The sequence below is a fragment of the Drosophila obscura genome, unplaced genomic scaffold (assembly GCF_018151105.1).
Source record: "Drosophila obscura isolate BZ-5 IFL unplaced genomic scaffold, ASM1815110v1 contig_73, whole genome shotgun sequence".
NCBI classification, from domain to species: Eukaryota; Metazoa; Arthropoda; class Insecta; order Diptera; family Drosophilidae; genus Drosophila; species Drosophila obscura.
This window is the reverse complement of record NW_024542865.1, coordinates 5,687,571-5,703,144: the sequence shown is the minus strand read 5'-3', so window position 1 is coordinate 5,703,144 and position 15,574 is coordinate 5,687,571. Positions and strand designations below refer to the sequence as shown.

The window sequence follows — 15,574 nt, the reverse complement described above, 5'->3', positions numbered from 1 at the left end:
CGCCAAAAGTCATGTATTAAAGAATTTATTTAAATAATTTATATTATACAGTTGTGTATTATTGTTAAATATTATATGCTTGTTGTTTTTATAAAGTAGTTGTTATTATATTGAGCCCCGTACAGGGCTCATAAGGAAGTTCCTTATCGTGCTACGTCTAACGTATTGTTTCATAATGTTTTAAATCCAAAAAAAAATTAAATCAAATCAAACAAAAAAATATTTAAATAGCTTGCTTGCTGCTGCTGTCTGCTGATGCGCTTTTGGTTCATGGGCCATCATAGATTTAGTAACTTGTAGAATTTTGTGTTCAACTGTGGTGTATGGGGGGTATGGGGATTCTTGGCCTACGCTGGGCCAGATCCCACTCGATTTAGACGTCTGCAATTCTTTTCAATTTGTTTCGTTTCAGTTGTGATTTCGTGTAGCTGTCAGACGTCTAAATCAATTAAATTATCATGAGGATAGGAGGGAGGGATGCGTGCGCCTGCCGAAGAACTAGTTCTAAGTGTATGCTTAATGCTAAATTGTGTGTGAGTGTGTGTGTGTGTGTGTGTGTGTGTACGCTGTGTGGGGTAGTCTGTATTTTTGTTTTTGGCGAGGAGCATGACACACTTATTTCCACAGCTTCCCGTGGACAATCTCGAGTATCATTTTCTTTCTGAAATACGGCATATGCTCCTGGCTGAATGTGAGCGGCTTGTCCCGACATATATATTCTGCTGTCATACAGCTGAAGACGCCGCAGTCACTGCCGTTCGTCTGCTGCGGCCCATTTAGAATATTTTCGATCTTAAAGTCGCTCATATCATATGGCTGCTTGCGTTTGTCCAGTGACTCCTCCTTAATGTAGTTTTTCAGCGCCTCGAGGGCCATGTTGTTCGGCTTGCCAAGTGAGTCGTAGTAGAAGAGGGTACGGTTCTTCAAGTGTATAATGGCAATGCACCAATGCATGCCATTGCAGTGCACGGGCACCACAATGATGTCCTTGCTGATCACATCAATCTTACGCGTCCAGCGCCGCACGCTATTGAAGCCGTCCTTGAGTAGGCGTGGCAGAAAGAAGGTGTTCATGGCATAGACACTGGGCAGAGTGCCCGCCTTCTCCTGTGAGCGTTCGGTGAGCAGATTCATATAGAAATTGATCACCTCATCGTTCAGCCAGAAGAGTCCGGTCATTGTGCGAATATCCTTTTTAAGCATTGTCAGCCCATATTTGGTGATCAAAGGCTGCAAGCAAACACACACACAAAACAGGAAGAGGCACAATTAGTGTGAGGCGAGAGTGAGTGGCAAAGCATGAAATAGAGCGAGATATAGAGGGGCATGGGGCTTACAGCTTCATCGGGGCCAGTCACAATATCGAGCAGCTCCTTCTGCTGCGCTTCGCTGATGGGAATAAACTCAATCTCCAGCTCGGCTTCCGTCTCCTCGGCCACGGTAGCCGATTCAAAGGCGTAAGAGCCCAGGTTCAACTCTAAAATGGTCCAGCGGAATGATGCCTCCAGGCGGCGACGCTCCTGGGTTAGTTTTTCAGCCCTGACAAGGAATTGGATCATTAAAAAACTCGAATGAATAACCCCCGCCTCCTAGGGCAGCTGTAGATACGTACTCGATGCGTGCCAGCTCACGCTGATGGTCCATTTCAGCGCGCTCACGCTGCTCGCGCTCCCTGAACTTCTGCTCGTAGTCATCGCTGAAGAAGATGCTTTCGCTGAAGCGCTTTTGCATCGCCTGGAGTCTCTTCTGCTGATCCGATTCACTTTTGGCAGCCCTTAAAGGATAGGATAGAAAACAGTTAAAAGTTTGGCTCAAGGGTAGCGTGTGGTCTACTCCTCCACTCACGGTTTCTCATTGGAGCTACTATCCAGATCAATAATGACGGGCTGTGGTGCAGCTTTGATTGACACTTGAGCGGACAGCAGCTGCGGCGGCGGCGGACTGCTGCTGCCCGATTTGCTTTCACTGGAGTTTAGATAGAAGACAGAGTGGCGCAGCAGCGTTGGCGGTGGCGGTGGTATTGGCTTGGCGATCTTCCCCTTGGCCTGTTGCACCTGACTCGAGTGGTCGGCTAGAGCGTGTTGCGTGTGGGCATTGGTACGCTCCATGTTCTTCTTTAGCATGGCGTTCCAGCTGGTCATGGGTAACAGTGGCGGCAAATTTGTGCGACTGGTTTGGTTCGATCGGAACTCGTTGAAGGCCACGTCGCTGAGGAAATTTGCGTACTGCTCCCGCTCGGAGCGACGCTCCACGTGCATGAGCAGACTCTCGTTGTGGTTGTGGGATCCGCGCAAGGCATGCGAATGATGCGGATGATGCCCATGCCCATGCCCATGCCCATTCATGCTGGTGTGCGGCTGCTCGCTATAGCCATTCTGGCCCAGGCGCACTGCATCCGCATACAGCATCGAGGGGCGTACAAGCGACGAGGTTGCAGCAGCCCCAGCCGCAGCCGCAGCAGCAGCATTCCCATGGGATGAGGACTGACCATTTAGACCCCATTCGGTTGAGGAGGCCGTGGTGCGTCCACTGGCGAACGACTGGAAGATGGAGCCATTGACTGGCGGCTCATCATCGTCGGATAAGTCAATTTGATTGTTGCCAAGGCCATGATATCGAACGATTTGGGGCGCTGTGCGTGGCTCATTAAAGATGGACAGACGCTTGTTGCCCGCCGAGGGTATCTGCAAACGGGACACGGACACTGGTCCGGATGCCTGGTGTTGTTCAGCCATAGACGATGACGCACTGGTGGTGGGCATATCATCGGCAATCGGATGCGAAATGATGCTAGGAAAATTGCTCTCCACACAGCGATACTTGGACACGGCCCTGCTGTTCTCCAATTTCCCGCCACTAGATGAATGTAAAAGTAAAAGCAAATTGGAATAAATGCATTTATGCTATCAATTGAGTGCGAAATCAAATGGCAGACCACTTACCTACGCTTCCTGTCAGTTCGGTTGCCTAATCCTTGAGTTCCTGCGTTGGCTGCAGCTTCGTTGCTGCTTTGGGAGACGACACAGTGACAACATTAGATACCTATTATTATAATTCCCGCATTTGACCTACCGTAGACTCTGTGCTTCGTCGCCGGTTGCCCCTATTTCATCTTTGGGATGTGTCCAGCCTTTCAAGATGTTGCGCAGTTTGTTCAACAAGTTCAAGCCCATCGAATCGCCTTCAAGTCTCTCTATATGTTCAATGTCCCGATGCAAGGCTATCAATGGCGTTAATTGCTCGGCGGACAGTTCGGGCTCCGACACCAATATCAGCTGCTTCCACAGCTCAAAGAGTTTTTCCTTGCAGTGTACAATTTCTTTTAGATGGTGCTTGGAGGGCGGGCTCCGTATCCGCTTGATTGTCGCCCCAATTACGTGTAGCGTCAGGTAAATGGTTTCAACGAGGTGTTTCTTCGGTTTTTGATCGGGAACCTTTTCGTCTGGCTGTGATATATCCACGTTAGCTACGAGGACAGCTAGTTCCAATGACAGTGCCTCTGTCTCCGTCTCCGTCTCTGGCTGTTGCTCTGTCGCTGGGTGTTCTTCTCCAGCCGTTGGCTGCCTGGACTGTAGATTCTGTTCGACGGCTAATTGCAGCCCCTCTGCTGGCAGTTCAAGCGTGTGTAGGACAATGTTGTCCTCCACTGTGTCTGTGGATACCGAGGGATACGCCTCCTCCTTCTTTCCGTTATCGTGGTGTGTTAGTGTGTAGATAGGTGGCTCATTGGATAACGACTGAGCCTCCTTTTGCTCCTGTTCGCCAGCCTTAGATGACAAAGCTGAACTCTTTGGGGGACTTTCTTCCTGATCTGAATCCGAAATCTCCACCAACACAGAGTCGTCTAAGTCCGAGTTTGAGTCTGAGGTTGGATCTGAGTTTGGATCTGAGTTTGGATCTGAGTTTGGATCTGAGGCTGGATCTGAGGTTGGATCTGAGACTGAGCCTGAGGCTGAGGCTGAGCCTGAATCGGAGTCTGAGTCCGAGTCCGAGTCGGAAATTTCTTCGATTATCTTTTGGCTCTTCTCGTTTGACGTGACTGATATGTTTGGCGGCGGTACGGTGTAAGCACAGTCCGTCGGTTCCAGCACTTCAATAAAATCGTCGTCCTCCGCCTCCTCTCCTTGCTCTGTTGTATATGGGTCTTTATCGTGTTCGGGCCAGAGATCGACTAATAGATCGCCAAGTGTGGGTAATTGTGCATCCTTGTCGTCCAGCCAGGGGCGATTTTGCTCAATTTCCTCCTCCTCTTGGCCTTCCGGCTTCTTTTGTTCGGGTGTGAAATGATGCTCCGCTGGCACCGAACCCGCTCCAATTTCAATCGCGGCGTTTAGTCCAGTCAGCGGGCTCACAGATTTGGCCTCTGGTTCCAGCCACGAATGCGGCGTATATGTACGTGTTTCTTCGGGTGATAAACTGGATCTAGAGACCTTGCATAGTGGATTAAGTACAAGCTTCGGTATTTTCCTTTTCCTTGGTGTGGGTTTAGGTGTATTATTGTTGTTTGCACCAAATCCACAATTGTATCCAATGTGTTCTGGTCGCGCAGTGTTGCCAGATATCTGCAATGCACCAAGATAATACGGCACCGGCTCAATGGGATGCGTCTTATATTGGGGCGCCTGCTGCTGCTGCTGCTCCTGCTCTTGTTGCTGTGTCTGTAGCTCGTAAAATTTCACTGCAGCTGACTGTGGCTGCTGTGGTGTGGCATAGTGTGGTTCTGTGTGTTGTTGTGTGTGTTGGGGCACGTTGCCATTCTCATTACCATTTGCATCAACATTGGGATTGCGATTGTGTTTGTTTTTCCCCTGCTGTCCGATGCATGCCTGATTTAGGGTCGGCGTTGTGTTTGGGCCATAGCATAGGGTATGGGCTGATCCATTGCTACGAGAATGTTGCGCGTTTTCTAATTGCCCGAAGTCCCCGGTCCAATGCGACATACGGTTCAAGTTGGTTGGTTTTCACCTGCACACAAGATCTGCAAGCGATCAAGAAAAAGAAAATGCGAAATTTTACTCCTTGTTGTTTCAAGCCACGCAGCCAAGAGAAAACAAAAAGAATGTTGTTGCCCGTGCATGCCGGCTGCAAGTTTTTGTTTTAGCCCCGACTGCTGCCCAGACGCATATTCTGGCTTCCCGCTTTTCGCGCACAACAAGGACCGTCGCGTCGCGGCTACATTGTTTCACTCCCCCCCTTTCCCAGGCCATTGTGCTCGCTGTGTTGGTTCACTTACCGCTTGAAAGATTGTTTAAAAATTTAAACACAAAATTAAAACTAGACACGACACACGAACTGTTTTCAACTATAATAAATTTTTTTTACTTTTTGGCGTGCTATAGGGTTGTCAATATACCAATATTTTTTTCGGTCTTATATTTAATAATTTCGATATTTTTTTAATATTTGGCAACTCTAGCGAGCTAGTCAGTGCGACACAGTGTAACCGCGTATTTATCGAAAAAATATACCGCCTGACCCTCAGGAATATACCTTTTCAGTATCAATATATACCGTAAATATACTGACTGACACGACAAGATATTTGATATTCCTCGATTTTGATATTCCGTTTAATATTACTAGATAGTTGGCCCTCTCAGCCCTAAACAAATAGTTTTATGCAATTCATCAATAAATTTTGTTCAGGATTGGCTAGTTTTCAGAAATCTTTATTATTGGATTGTTTAGATAATAAGGCCAAACCCAAACCCTTATGAGTTGCTGGCGCTGCCAGACTCGTGCATTTCGTAGTTGCTGCGGGCAGCCACACCATGACATCTTGTGATCCGTTTCATTACCGATTCGCTTTGAACTTATCTGGCAGCCTAAAAACAAAAATCCGCTAAAAAGAAGAAGAAAAGCATTTTCCGCAAAAAGGAGGAAGAAGAAGAAACATTTTCCGCAAAAAATAAGAAAAAGAAAAACCTCTGTGAAAATTTGTTCGGCTTTATTTTTTGTGCGCTAATGTTATAAATGTTATTTAACAGTAACATTAAGAAAGTGCCAACATTCTAACATTCGGCAGGTGTCGCTGCCAATGTAGATGCCATGTAGAGAGCTGCATTAAACCTATGACTGGGCGGATAGGGGGCGTGGCATGGGCTTTTTGGGTTTTTGTGATCGTCCGTTAATTATACCATTACTCAAAAAAGAGTTAAGGGGTATATTAGATTTGTGGTAAAAGTGGATGTGTGTAACGCAGAGAAGGAAACGTTTCCGACCCCATAAAGTATATATATTTGATCAGCATCAATAGCCGAGTCGATATACCCATATCCGTCTGTCCGTCTGACCGTCTGTCCGTCTGTCTGTCTTGTTGAGCGCCTAGATCTCAGAGACTATAAGAGCTAGGGCAACCAAATTTAATTTCGAGACTGATGTGATATCCCACTGCTACAAGTGTATTTCAAAATTTCGCCCCACCCCGGACGAAAATCTGTGGCAGGCACAATTTTCAAGATACGCTAAAACTAAAAAAGCAGTATCGTAGAGAATGCCCATATCTATTAGACTGCTGTATCTGAATCAGATCGGATCATAATTATAGCCAGAATGACGAAATTAATTTTCAGTTGCTTCCCCTGCCTCCTCCAGCCAACGACAACACAACTCATTTTCCATCTCGCTCGCACACTTTGCCGCGTTCAGTGCGCGAGCAACCCCTAGCGGAGGAGATGTAGAATCTAAATGGTACATGTATAATCTACATGCTAGATGTAGAATATATACAATATATGTAGATGTAGATAACAGATGTAGCAAAAAAATGTAAAATGTACAATTTTTTTTTTTAATGCTAAAATTCTAAAAAATCATATGTTCAAAAATGTAATTACTGACTGAGTACGGGTATAAGTAGAGTCGCGTCTTTAGAAGCGACTCACACGTTCCTTCTCGTTTTCTTTAGTTAATTTCTTTATTTTGTAATATCACCAACGAGCTACAACCGGAAAGCACAAGAACAGCAACAACAGCTCCCAAGAGATACGAAGGAAGTGGGGAAGCAGAAGGAGGAGGAGGAGGAGCAGAAGGAAGACTGAACCTAATCGCTGCCCTGGCAGCAGAAGAAGAGGAAATTCCAGAGCAGTGTTGTCGCTCCGTAGAGGGCCCCGGCTAGGCCCACTGTGGCTTGGAAGGAGTACCGCACGACCACCCAGTGGGCCAGGGCGCCCCAAACGAGGATCAGCAGGCCGTTGGTGAAGTGCACTGGCCGCCGTATGGCCGTCCAATTGGCCCGCGTCATGCCCATCTGGAAGACGAGCTCCTGCAGAAAGGCGGTGACCACCTGGCCAAAGCCCAGCAATACAGCGGAGACGCTCAGCAGGAGCTTGGACGTGGAGAAGCTGATGACTGTGAGGGGGTAGGTGGAGGAAGGGGATTAGTCTGCTGGCTAGGATTGGGGGAGGAGAAGATGCCACACTCACAGATCAGTGCCAGGCACTTGCATATGCTGCCCATGGTGTGCCACTGGAGCTTGTGCTTGTAGAGGCTCGTCCCGAAGCGAGGCGTCATCAGCGAGAAGCACATCCAGGGGAAGGCCAGCAGCGAGAACAGAAACGGAATCTCAGCATTTTTGAGGGCATGGTGCGAGACCGCCAGTCCGGGGAGCACTGTCAGGCACATCACATAGCTGAAAATGTCCGCCGAGAGGAGCAGGGTGGTGGCATACAGCTGCGGCACGAGCAGCGCCTGCTGCAGCGGCATGGCAATCTTGTCCAGCAGATTCCACCATAGATGTGAGGTCACGGCCCTCGACATGCGACGTATGCGATGCTGCTTGGGATTACAGGGTGGACGGAGCATTAGCAAGGGAGCAGCAGGGCTGGGGTGGGGTGGTGGTTCATGTCCAAGGACTCACCAGATTGGCATGATTGGTGGGTGGCAGCGGGGAGGAGTTGCCCGTGCCTGTGCCCGGATTGAGCGGCGTATTCTGCGGATAGAGGCGGCCATTGGATAGGGACTTGTGTGACATCTGGGACACGGACATGCCATAGTTATCGATGGTGGCATTGCTGGAGCGCATCATGGACACCGTCTCATCCTCCTCGGGTATGATCTCCATGATCTCCACGCCATTGGGATTCACATACGTCACATACGCCTCATCCGTGGCCAGCATATAGTTGCTGTGCGTGTCCACAACGGCGGCGGCCACCACAGCCGCCCCAGGTGTGGCCACCATCTCCGTGGCGGGATTGCGCCACGAGAGCATCTCCAGGCCATCCATCTGATCAGCCACCAAATTGGCCGCAAGCGCCGCTCGCAGTGGGAGGGCGCCAAAACCCGTCTCCGCTTTGATCACCGATATGCGCTTGGTGGTGAAGGCATCCTCCCGATGCTTGGTGATGATCAGGCTGAGGGGTATGAGGTTGACCAGCAGCGCGGACATCAGGACAATCGACTGGGCGGTGCCATAGAGGGTGCGCAGGCTGGTGAAGACGAACGAGAGGAAGAGCTGGCAGAAGGCCTCGCCGCACAGGTGGATCGTCTTGCGCACATATTTGTCCTCCCGCGGACGCACTGCCTCCAGTATGACATGGGTCTTCCACAGATACAGGCTGGAGCCAATGCCCGCAAAGCAGCCATAGAAGACAATGGCCACCGCCTGCGTGGTGGTGGTCACCACAATCCAGGCGGAGGAGAACAAAATGCCGCTTATCATCAGGGACAGGCAGGCAATGAGGGTGGCCAGCAGGAAGACTCGCCGGTACTGTGTCGTCTCCCTGGAGCGACCCCCATACTCTGTGTCCAGATGCTCCATAATCGAGCGGCAGAGCTCGCCCGTCGCCTGGTAGACAATGGCGGGCCAAATACGCAGCACCAGATCCTTGTCCGATTCCACAACGTTGCCGTACAAGTAGGCCGGCGTTGCCAGAAAGGCCTGCAAGAGCGTGAGTGAGAGAGAGAGAGAGAGAGAGAATGAAGACAGATTTTAATGCAAGAGAGAGACAGAGAGGGAGAGAGAGAGATTTACGTGTATTGCAAAGCCGCAGAGCATGTACTTCTGTTGGATGTGCTTCTTCACGACACGCCGTCGCTGGATGCCAGCGGTGGCCCGGGCAGTGGGTCGACGCACACCACCACCCACGCCCACTGCCACATTTGTAATCCCTGTAGGCGCTGCCATGTACTCCGTATCCCTGTCCCTCCCTTTGGGCGTTGCCATCCGTTGTCGTTCCTCTCGAATTGAAGGCCTCTGGAAAGCTGCTTTCGATCCGTATCCGTATCCGTATCCCTTTTGTCTGGGCGCTCTGTGATGTGATGGGATGTGATGTGTTTTGTATGCGGTCCGTTCCGTCTAGCCGTGAGCAGACATCATCATTTACCAAGCCTCAAATCCGCTTAGGTAATGGCCAACCGAGAGCGCCTCACCCACACACAGAGTGCCCCACACAGAGAGAGAGAGAGAGAGAGACGCCCTGCCAGCAGACGCCGAGAGGGGGTTCGGTTCGGTTCTGATAACAATCAACTCTTATCACTCACCCACAACCAGAGATATCCAAACCCGTACCCGTACCTGTACCCGTATCCGTACATCGGTATGGTATCCCTATCTCTGTCCACACACTGATGCATGTGTAGCCGTCCCGTCAGATTAACGTCAGATATGCAAAGCGTTTTGTTTTGCCTGCAACTCCGTCAGCCAGCCGCACAGCCCCACAGCCCCATCGTTAGCAGAGGATTATGTTTATGGCCAGACATACGCAGAACGCCCATAGCCACAGCCATAGCCATTAGCTAGAGACGAGCCAAATGATTCTGCACTAGTCGACACGCAGATAAATGCCGAGCACTCGTTTGTGGAAGGTATTGTCTGGGTGGTAGGTGGTAGGTATTCCAGTGCCCACCCACCTAACCAACGCCTCTTCTGGCCAAAATGGGGTCAGCCATTGTGTGGCAGCTGTGTGGAAGTGTGTTTAGGGATTGCTTTCGCATATGGAATATAAGACTGAGAGAGATAGAGAGCGAGAGGATCATGCGGTAGCATGGATTATTTAGGAGAGTAAGAGAGGATCCACTTAGGATCCACTTTTCGCGAATGAGCGTGGGGTTACCTTCAGCGTTCACGCGGTAATGGCAACTGTCCCGTTCCCTTCAAATAAAAACTTCCAAATATAGCAAATACTCGTATAAGATTATAGCTACATAGATTAACAGATTTATGGATAATATGGACATATAAGATTCAACTAAGTTTTGTGACTAGTTCCTTGCATACATATAAGTAAATCTTTTATCACTAGAACAAAATAGCAGACCAAATAAATAAATCGTTCACTAAATGCTATTAATTATTAAATAAGTTCTTTTATTTCTTGCGAAGCAATTATAAATATCCTATTTAGTTTATGAAAATTCTAGAATCATTTTAGAACTAGAACTTAAAACATTTTTCCTTGTATACATAGTATCAGCATCCGAATGGCTTCTGTTCGCTTATGGGAAATTGGAGCAGCACATCAATGAATCATTCGTTAAGATATTTATGTTATCTTTCTCCACATAGGGGTTGCAGGGAGTTAGGGAGTTAGACTCCTTAGGGAGTCGAATCATTATAATTAAATAATCATTTCTATGTCGAATGCCTTCATATTGAAAGTTAGAAATGAAATCTGCCATTTGGAAGCAGTGCAGAATGCAGTTTAAGCAAATTGCAGATCAGATGCAGTCAAGTAAATAATTATTTAGGTACTTAATAATATTTATAATATAATTATAATGAATATATAAGGAGACGTTGCCTCCCTGTTGCATTTGTAGATTTTGGTACTTGTACTTTTTGTGATTTTCCACACAATCTGCCGAAAACTGGTACAGATAGAAGATATGTATATATATTTGTATATCAAAAGATAGACAGCTTAAGATTGGGTGGGGATTTTGGTTCAGCTTCGAGAGTGGAACTGGGATGCGTCACCCACTCTTCGGGGTGCTTTTGTTTTGGTTATTCTCGGACAATCTCTCGGACATATGTATGTACATGCATATGCATGTATATAGTACTCGTAGTATCGTATCCGTATCGTGACATTAAACAAAAACAGTAGCAAAAAATCAGAGTGCAAACAAATGGCTATCTTGCCCGCCGCTTGACCTCCACTCCCCATTGCTCCCCAGACACTTATCTCCAGGGAGATAGAGAGAGAAAGAGAGAGAGGGAGAGATCTATCACCGTGATATCTTTACACACTTCCGTTTCATATCCGTGGACTGACGAGGTGGTGGTGGCTGTGGTGGCTGTGGGCTTTTATGGGTTTACAACTGTATTTTGCAATTTATCCGGAGACGTCAGAGATGCGGGGAACAACAAATTATTTTATTTGCACCCATATACCCATAGCCCGTACCCATAGCCGTAGCCGTAGCCGTAGCCGTAACCGCAGCCGTAGGCCGTAGCCACAGTATCTGATGATGTGATGGCAAGGTGCTAAGCCCGATAGATAAGGCCACACAGCATCCCAAAGACTTTTTCGCTATATAACCGAGCGGTGGCCGTGTCACTAGCTCATACAACGATCGACCGACGTTAGCCACTGGCAACGATGACAACGACAACCACAACCACAACCAGAAATACACAAACCACCTTTACAGTGCGCAGAACGATGTCCGGAAAATTCTCGATGGCCACCTCCATACTGCTGCTCTGCGCCGCCCTGGTAAGTGTATCCGTAGATTGAGAGGCTGAGGATTGGGGGAATGACCCGTTGGTAACCAATTGCAGCTGCTGACAAAGTCCTGCGGCATCCTGGCACTCAGCGGCGATGGCAACAGCCAGCTGGGCCAGGCCGAACCCTGGAACGATGCCTCAACCACAACCGAGGGCAGCGGCTGGGAGACAATCACCACCCCCACCCCCACGACCATTCAGGAGGAAGAGACGACAGAGACAACCATCGAGACGGAATCCACAACGCCTGAACAGGAGACAACCACGCCAGAGGAGGCAGAGACAACCACCGCATCTGCGCAGGAGACATCCGCACCCGCTGAAGAGACCACCACAGCTGCGCCCGTTGAGCCTGAGAGCACCACAGGAGCTCCTCTTGAGCCAGAAACCACCACAACAACCCCGTTGAGTCTGAGAGCACCACAGGAGCTCCTCTTGAGCCAGAAACCACCACAACAGCCCCCGTTCAGTCTGAGAGCACCACCTCCCAGGCTCCCAACCAGCCCGACAGCACCACCGCTGGTGCCGGCGCAGAGTCAACGGAAACCACCACTGAGGAGCCCGCACTGGGCACCACCTTGACTCCTGCGCCCGCGCCGCCCGTCTTCGAGTGCCAGACGGCAGGACTCTTTCCGCATATCGGCGGTGACTGCAGGCGCTACCACAACTGCCTGTGGAATCCGCTGCTGCGCCTGCTGCAAGAGCAGGAGACAGTGTGCCCCCCGCTGACGGCCTTCTCGCCCCAGCTGGGACGCTGTGTGCGGGATGTGTCCGTGTGCAAGGACGACGAGTTCGAGTGCTTGGCGGTGGGCCGCTACGCTGGCCACGATGACACCTACTACTATAGCTGCGTGGCCAGCCTGCAGGGCGGACTCCACAAGTTCATTGTGCGCTGCTCCAGCGGCCAGAGGTTCGAGCCATTGATTGGCAGCTGCTGGCGGTACGACTGGACCCAGATTGTGCCAGGACAGGAGTCGCTGGAGCTGAGCGATTTGGCGGCCATCAAGCGGGAGCTGAAGCTCTACAAGGCGGAGGAGAAGCTGCGTCTGAAGGCCCTCAAGGAGCAGGAGAAGCTGGCCCGCAAGCAGCAGAAGCTCGAGGAGCAGGCGGCCAAGAAGGCGGCCAAGGAGCTGGCCAAACAGCAGGCCAAGGCCGAAAAGGAGGCTGCCAAGGCGGCCAAGGAGCAGGCCAAGCTCGACAAGGAGGCCAACAAGGGCAAGTCCATTGAGAGCGCCGAGTCCGACGAGTAGTCGTAGCCCCGTAGCCATTTTGATTGAGAGTTGAGAACCGAGAACAGGAGCTCCTCTTGCAGCACGTTGGTCCATTGCCCTCCTCATTTTTGTGTATTTTTTTTTTTTTTTTTGTTATTATATTGGTATTAATAAAGCTCTGGAAACTAGAGAAACAATATCTAAATCTTTGTGGAGAGATACAAGGGATTCTCGGAACAGGCAGAATCTCTCGAGAATTCTTCGCTACGTGCTCCATTCAGGCGGAATCTTATCTAATGATTTAGGCTTAGGATAAATCTTAGAACGGAAAACAGAAACCAAAATATACTTTCTGCCAGATACGATTCTTGGAATTATTTATCAGTCAGCCATTCATCTGGGTAATGCAAATCACACAATTTCGTGCTCAAGTTGCTATAAATCGTAGGTCTAATTTTAAAAATAATATTTGTAAATATAGCACATGCATAAATACAAATTTGAATGCGCGGGAAATAGTTTTACTTTATTTTCTAATGTCTTATGTTTAGATTTATTTGATTGGAAATTTATTTCGTGCACATTTCTAAATTAAATAAATTAATTTATAATCCCCAAATACGACTGCTGCCAAATCAACCAAAAATAACAAGAAAACTGCGAGTTCTGTCTCCATACACTCGCAAATGTCGGTCCCAGGATATCCAAACCGAAATACTCTGCAAATCGATGCTCGATTCCCAGCCCCTTGAAGCGAATGCTTCAGAAGGGGACTCCAATAAAACAATAAAAAGTTGTTTGTGTTGAGCATGAGCAAGGGTACAGTCTCGCGCACGGGAACCAGTTTGCTCTGGCAACGGATTTTCGTGATTTTGTTTTTCTGTACCACGAAGCTTCGAACAAAAATTGAAGTGGAATTTTCTACTCATTGGTAGTATGAATGGCAGTCTCCGGGCTTGGCGTTTACTAAGCTAACTAAGGTAAGCACTCAAATTAACTAGAGATACCATACGATTCCTTGAAAGATAGCTCCCCACCCCGCGCAGATAAGGCCTCGGGCCACCGATTGATGTTGATCACTTATCTGGGGGAGTCATGCCTGCAGACGCCACAAAATTCTTTTTTTATCTGTGGCCGAACCGCGTCGATCGGAGCGACAGGGCGGCGTTTTTGGCTATATAAGAGCCCAGCCAAGGGTCCGACCAGTTAGTCCGTCGAATCAAGTAACGAGAACCTAAACGAAATTAAAACACAAACTGCTCAAAATGTTGAAGCTTCCCCTGCTCCCGGGCACCGCTGTGGCGGTGGTCCTGCTGCTGGCATCCGCCAGCGCCTACAAAGTACCCTCCTTGTGCCGCCAGAGCGGCTACTTTGCCCTTGTGGATAACACGCCCGAGTTCTATGCCTGTCGTGCCATTCCTGCTGGAGGCTACTCCCTGCAGCTGCTGCGCTGTTCGGCCGGCGCCGTCTTCAGCTCCAAGGCTGGCCAATGCATGGAAGTGTCGGACTTGTCGCTGCTGGCACGAGACGGTGGCAACATTGAGAATCCAACGATTCCGCCCAGCAATTTGGATGATAGCACCAGCACCTCGGCAAAGCCGGCTGACAGAACCACCGAAGCGCCGATCCCAACCAAGGAAGCCGCGGGAGAGACCTCGGAGGAACCGGCTGTGGAAACCACTGAATCGACGATCACCACCGATGGGGTCTCCACGGATACCACGGAGAAGCCGGCTGATGTGACCACTGATGCCCCAATTAGTACCGATGCACCCTCCTCAACCGATGCACCTTCCTCAACCGATGCACCCTCCTCAACCGATGCACCCTCCTCAACCGATGCACCCTCTAGCGATGGTTCTTCCACTGCTGACCCATCCACCGACGAACCCTCTTCGGATACCTCAGAGAATCCGGCTGATGTGACCACTGATTCGAATATCAGTACCGATGAAACCCCCTCTACCGATGAACCCTCTTCAGATGTCACGAACTCCACCGATGATGATGATGATGGCACTGGCACTGCCTCCACCGACGACGGCACATCCGCCACCGAGGTGCTCGATTGTCCCTCCGCAGGCTTCTTCCCCAAGGATCAGAGCTGCAACGAGTTCGTCATTTGCTACGACGATGGCAAGGATCTGCACTCGGTCGTCTACAAGTGTCCCGGCGATATGCAGTTCGATCCTTTGGTTTCCTACTGTTCCAACGATTACGACTGCACAGCCTAGAAGAAGAGAGAGAGAGAGTCGCAGAGAGTCGCTCATAGGGCCAGAGCAAGAGCTAGTGGAAGAGAGAGAGAGAGAGAGAGAACAGAAGCAATAAAACTATCCTCGATGCTCGTTTGTAAACCCCAAACTGTACTCCATTTTTTTTTTGTTACATTTTTTTTTTCTGTTGAGTGAATAAATTGTATAATAATTAATAATAATTTATTTGAAAAAATATCTACGCATCTTGATGGGTTTTTCAAGTGGTTTTTGCGTATGAGGGTAAAATCTATTTTATTGGCATTATCCGTCATAGCGATAAGGAAACCATTATGGTATGGTATGGTACGGTAAAGTCCGGTCTGTTCGGTTTGTCCGTTCGATGGATGGATCGCCTGTCTATCTTATCACTGCCTGCCCGCCTGGCCATTATGGCTCTGTGTCCACTGACAAATTAGCCTGCTCAAAAGAAGTCACCA

The 15,574-nt window shown here is 49.2% G+C and overlaps 4 protein-coding genes across 5 annotated transcripts; 2 read left to right on the top strand and 2 right to left on the bottom strand.

Moving 5' to 3' along the window:
* Positions 1-7: 7 nt before the first annotated feature.
* Positions 8-5,344, bottom strand: LOC111067079. Of its 2 annotated transcripts, none has more exons than XM_022356105.2 (7): positions 5,234-5,344; positions 3,073-4,978; positions 2,943-3,008; positions 1,846-2,856; positions 1,613-1,774; positions 1,338-1,539; positions 8-1,230 (listed from the first exon to the last, which is right to left on the bottom strand). In XM_022356105.2, the coding sequence occupies exons 2-7, from the start codon at positions 4,938-4,940 to the stop codon at positions 616-618; spliced, it is 3,924 nt and encodes a 1,307-aa protein (XP_022211797.2). In that variant the 5' UTR covers positions 4,941-4,978; positions 5,234-5,344; the 3' UTR covers positions 8-615. The 2 variants fall into 2 exon arrangements, with proteins under 2 accessions (XP_022211797.2, XP_022211798.2); XM_022356106.2 differs by having other exon boundaries at positions 2,943-3,005; positions 5,234-5,343.
* Positions 5,345-6,892: 1,548 nt separating this feature from the next.
* LOC111067044 lies at positions 6,893-9,255 on the bottom strand. The gene is made up of 4 exons (XM_022356066.2): positions 8,975-9,255; positions 7,859-8,881; positions 7,425-7,773; positions 6,893-7,350 (listed from the first exon to the last, which is right to left on the bottom strand). The coding sequence occupies exons 1-4, from the start codon at positions 9,164-9,166 to the stop codon at positions 7,043-7,045; spliced, it is 1,872 nt and encodes a 623-aa protein (XP_022211758.1). The 5' UTR covers positions 9,167-9,255; the 3' UTR covers positions 6,893-7,042.
* A 2,246-nt stretch (positions 9,256-11,501) lies between these two features.
* LOC111067069 (mucin-5AC) lies at positions 11,502-13,049 on the top strand. Its single transcript, XM_022356092.2, is given in 3 exon segments — positions 11,502-11,660; positions 11,726-12,055; positions 12,058-13,049. Coding segments are annotated over 3 exon segments (1,311 nt in total). The 5' UTR covers positions 11,502-11,543; the 3' UTR covers positions 12,922-13,049.
* A 1,051-nt stretch (positions 13,050-14,100) lies between these two features.
* On the top strand, positions 14,101-15,310 carry LOC111067056 (cold shock-induced protein TIR1). The gene has a single exon (XM_022356082.2). The coding sequence runs from the start codon at positions 14,148-14,150 to the stop codon at positions 15,114-15,116; it is 969 nt and encodes a 322-aa protein (XP_022211774.2). The 5' UTR covers positions 14,101-14,147; the 3' UTR covers positions 15,117-15,310.
* Positions 15,311-15,574: the final 264 nt, after the last annotated feature.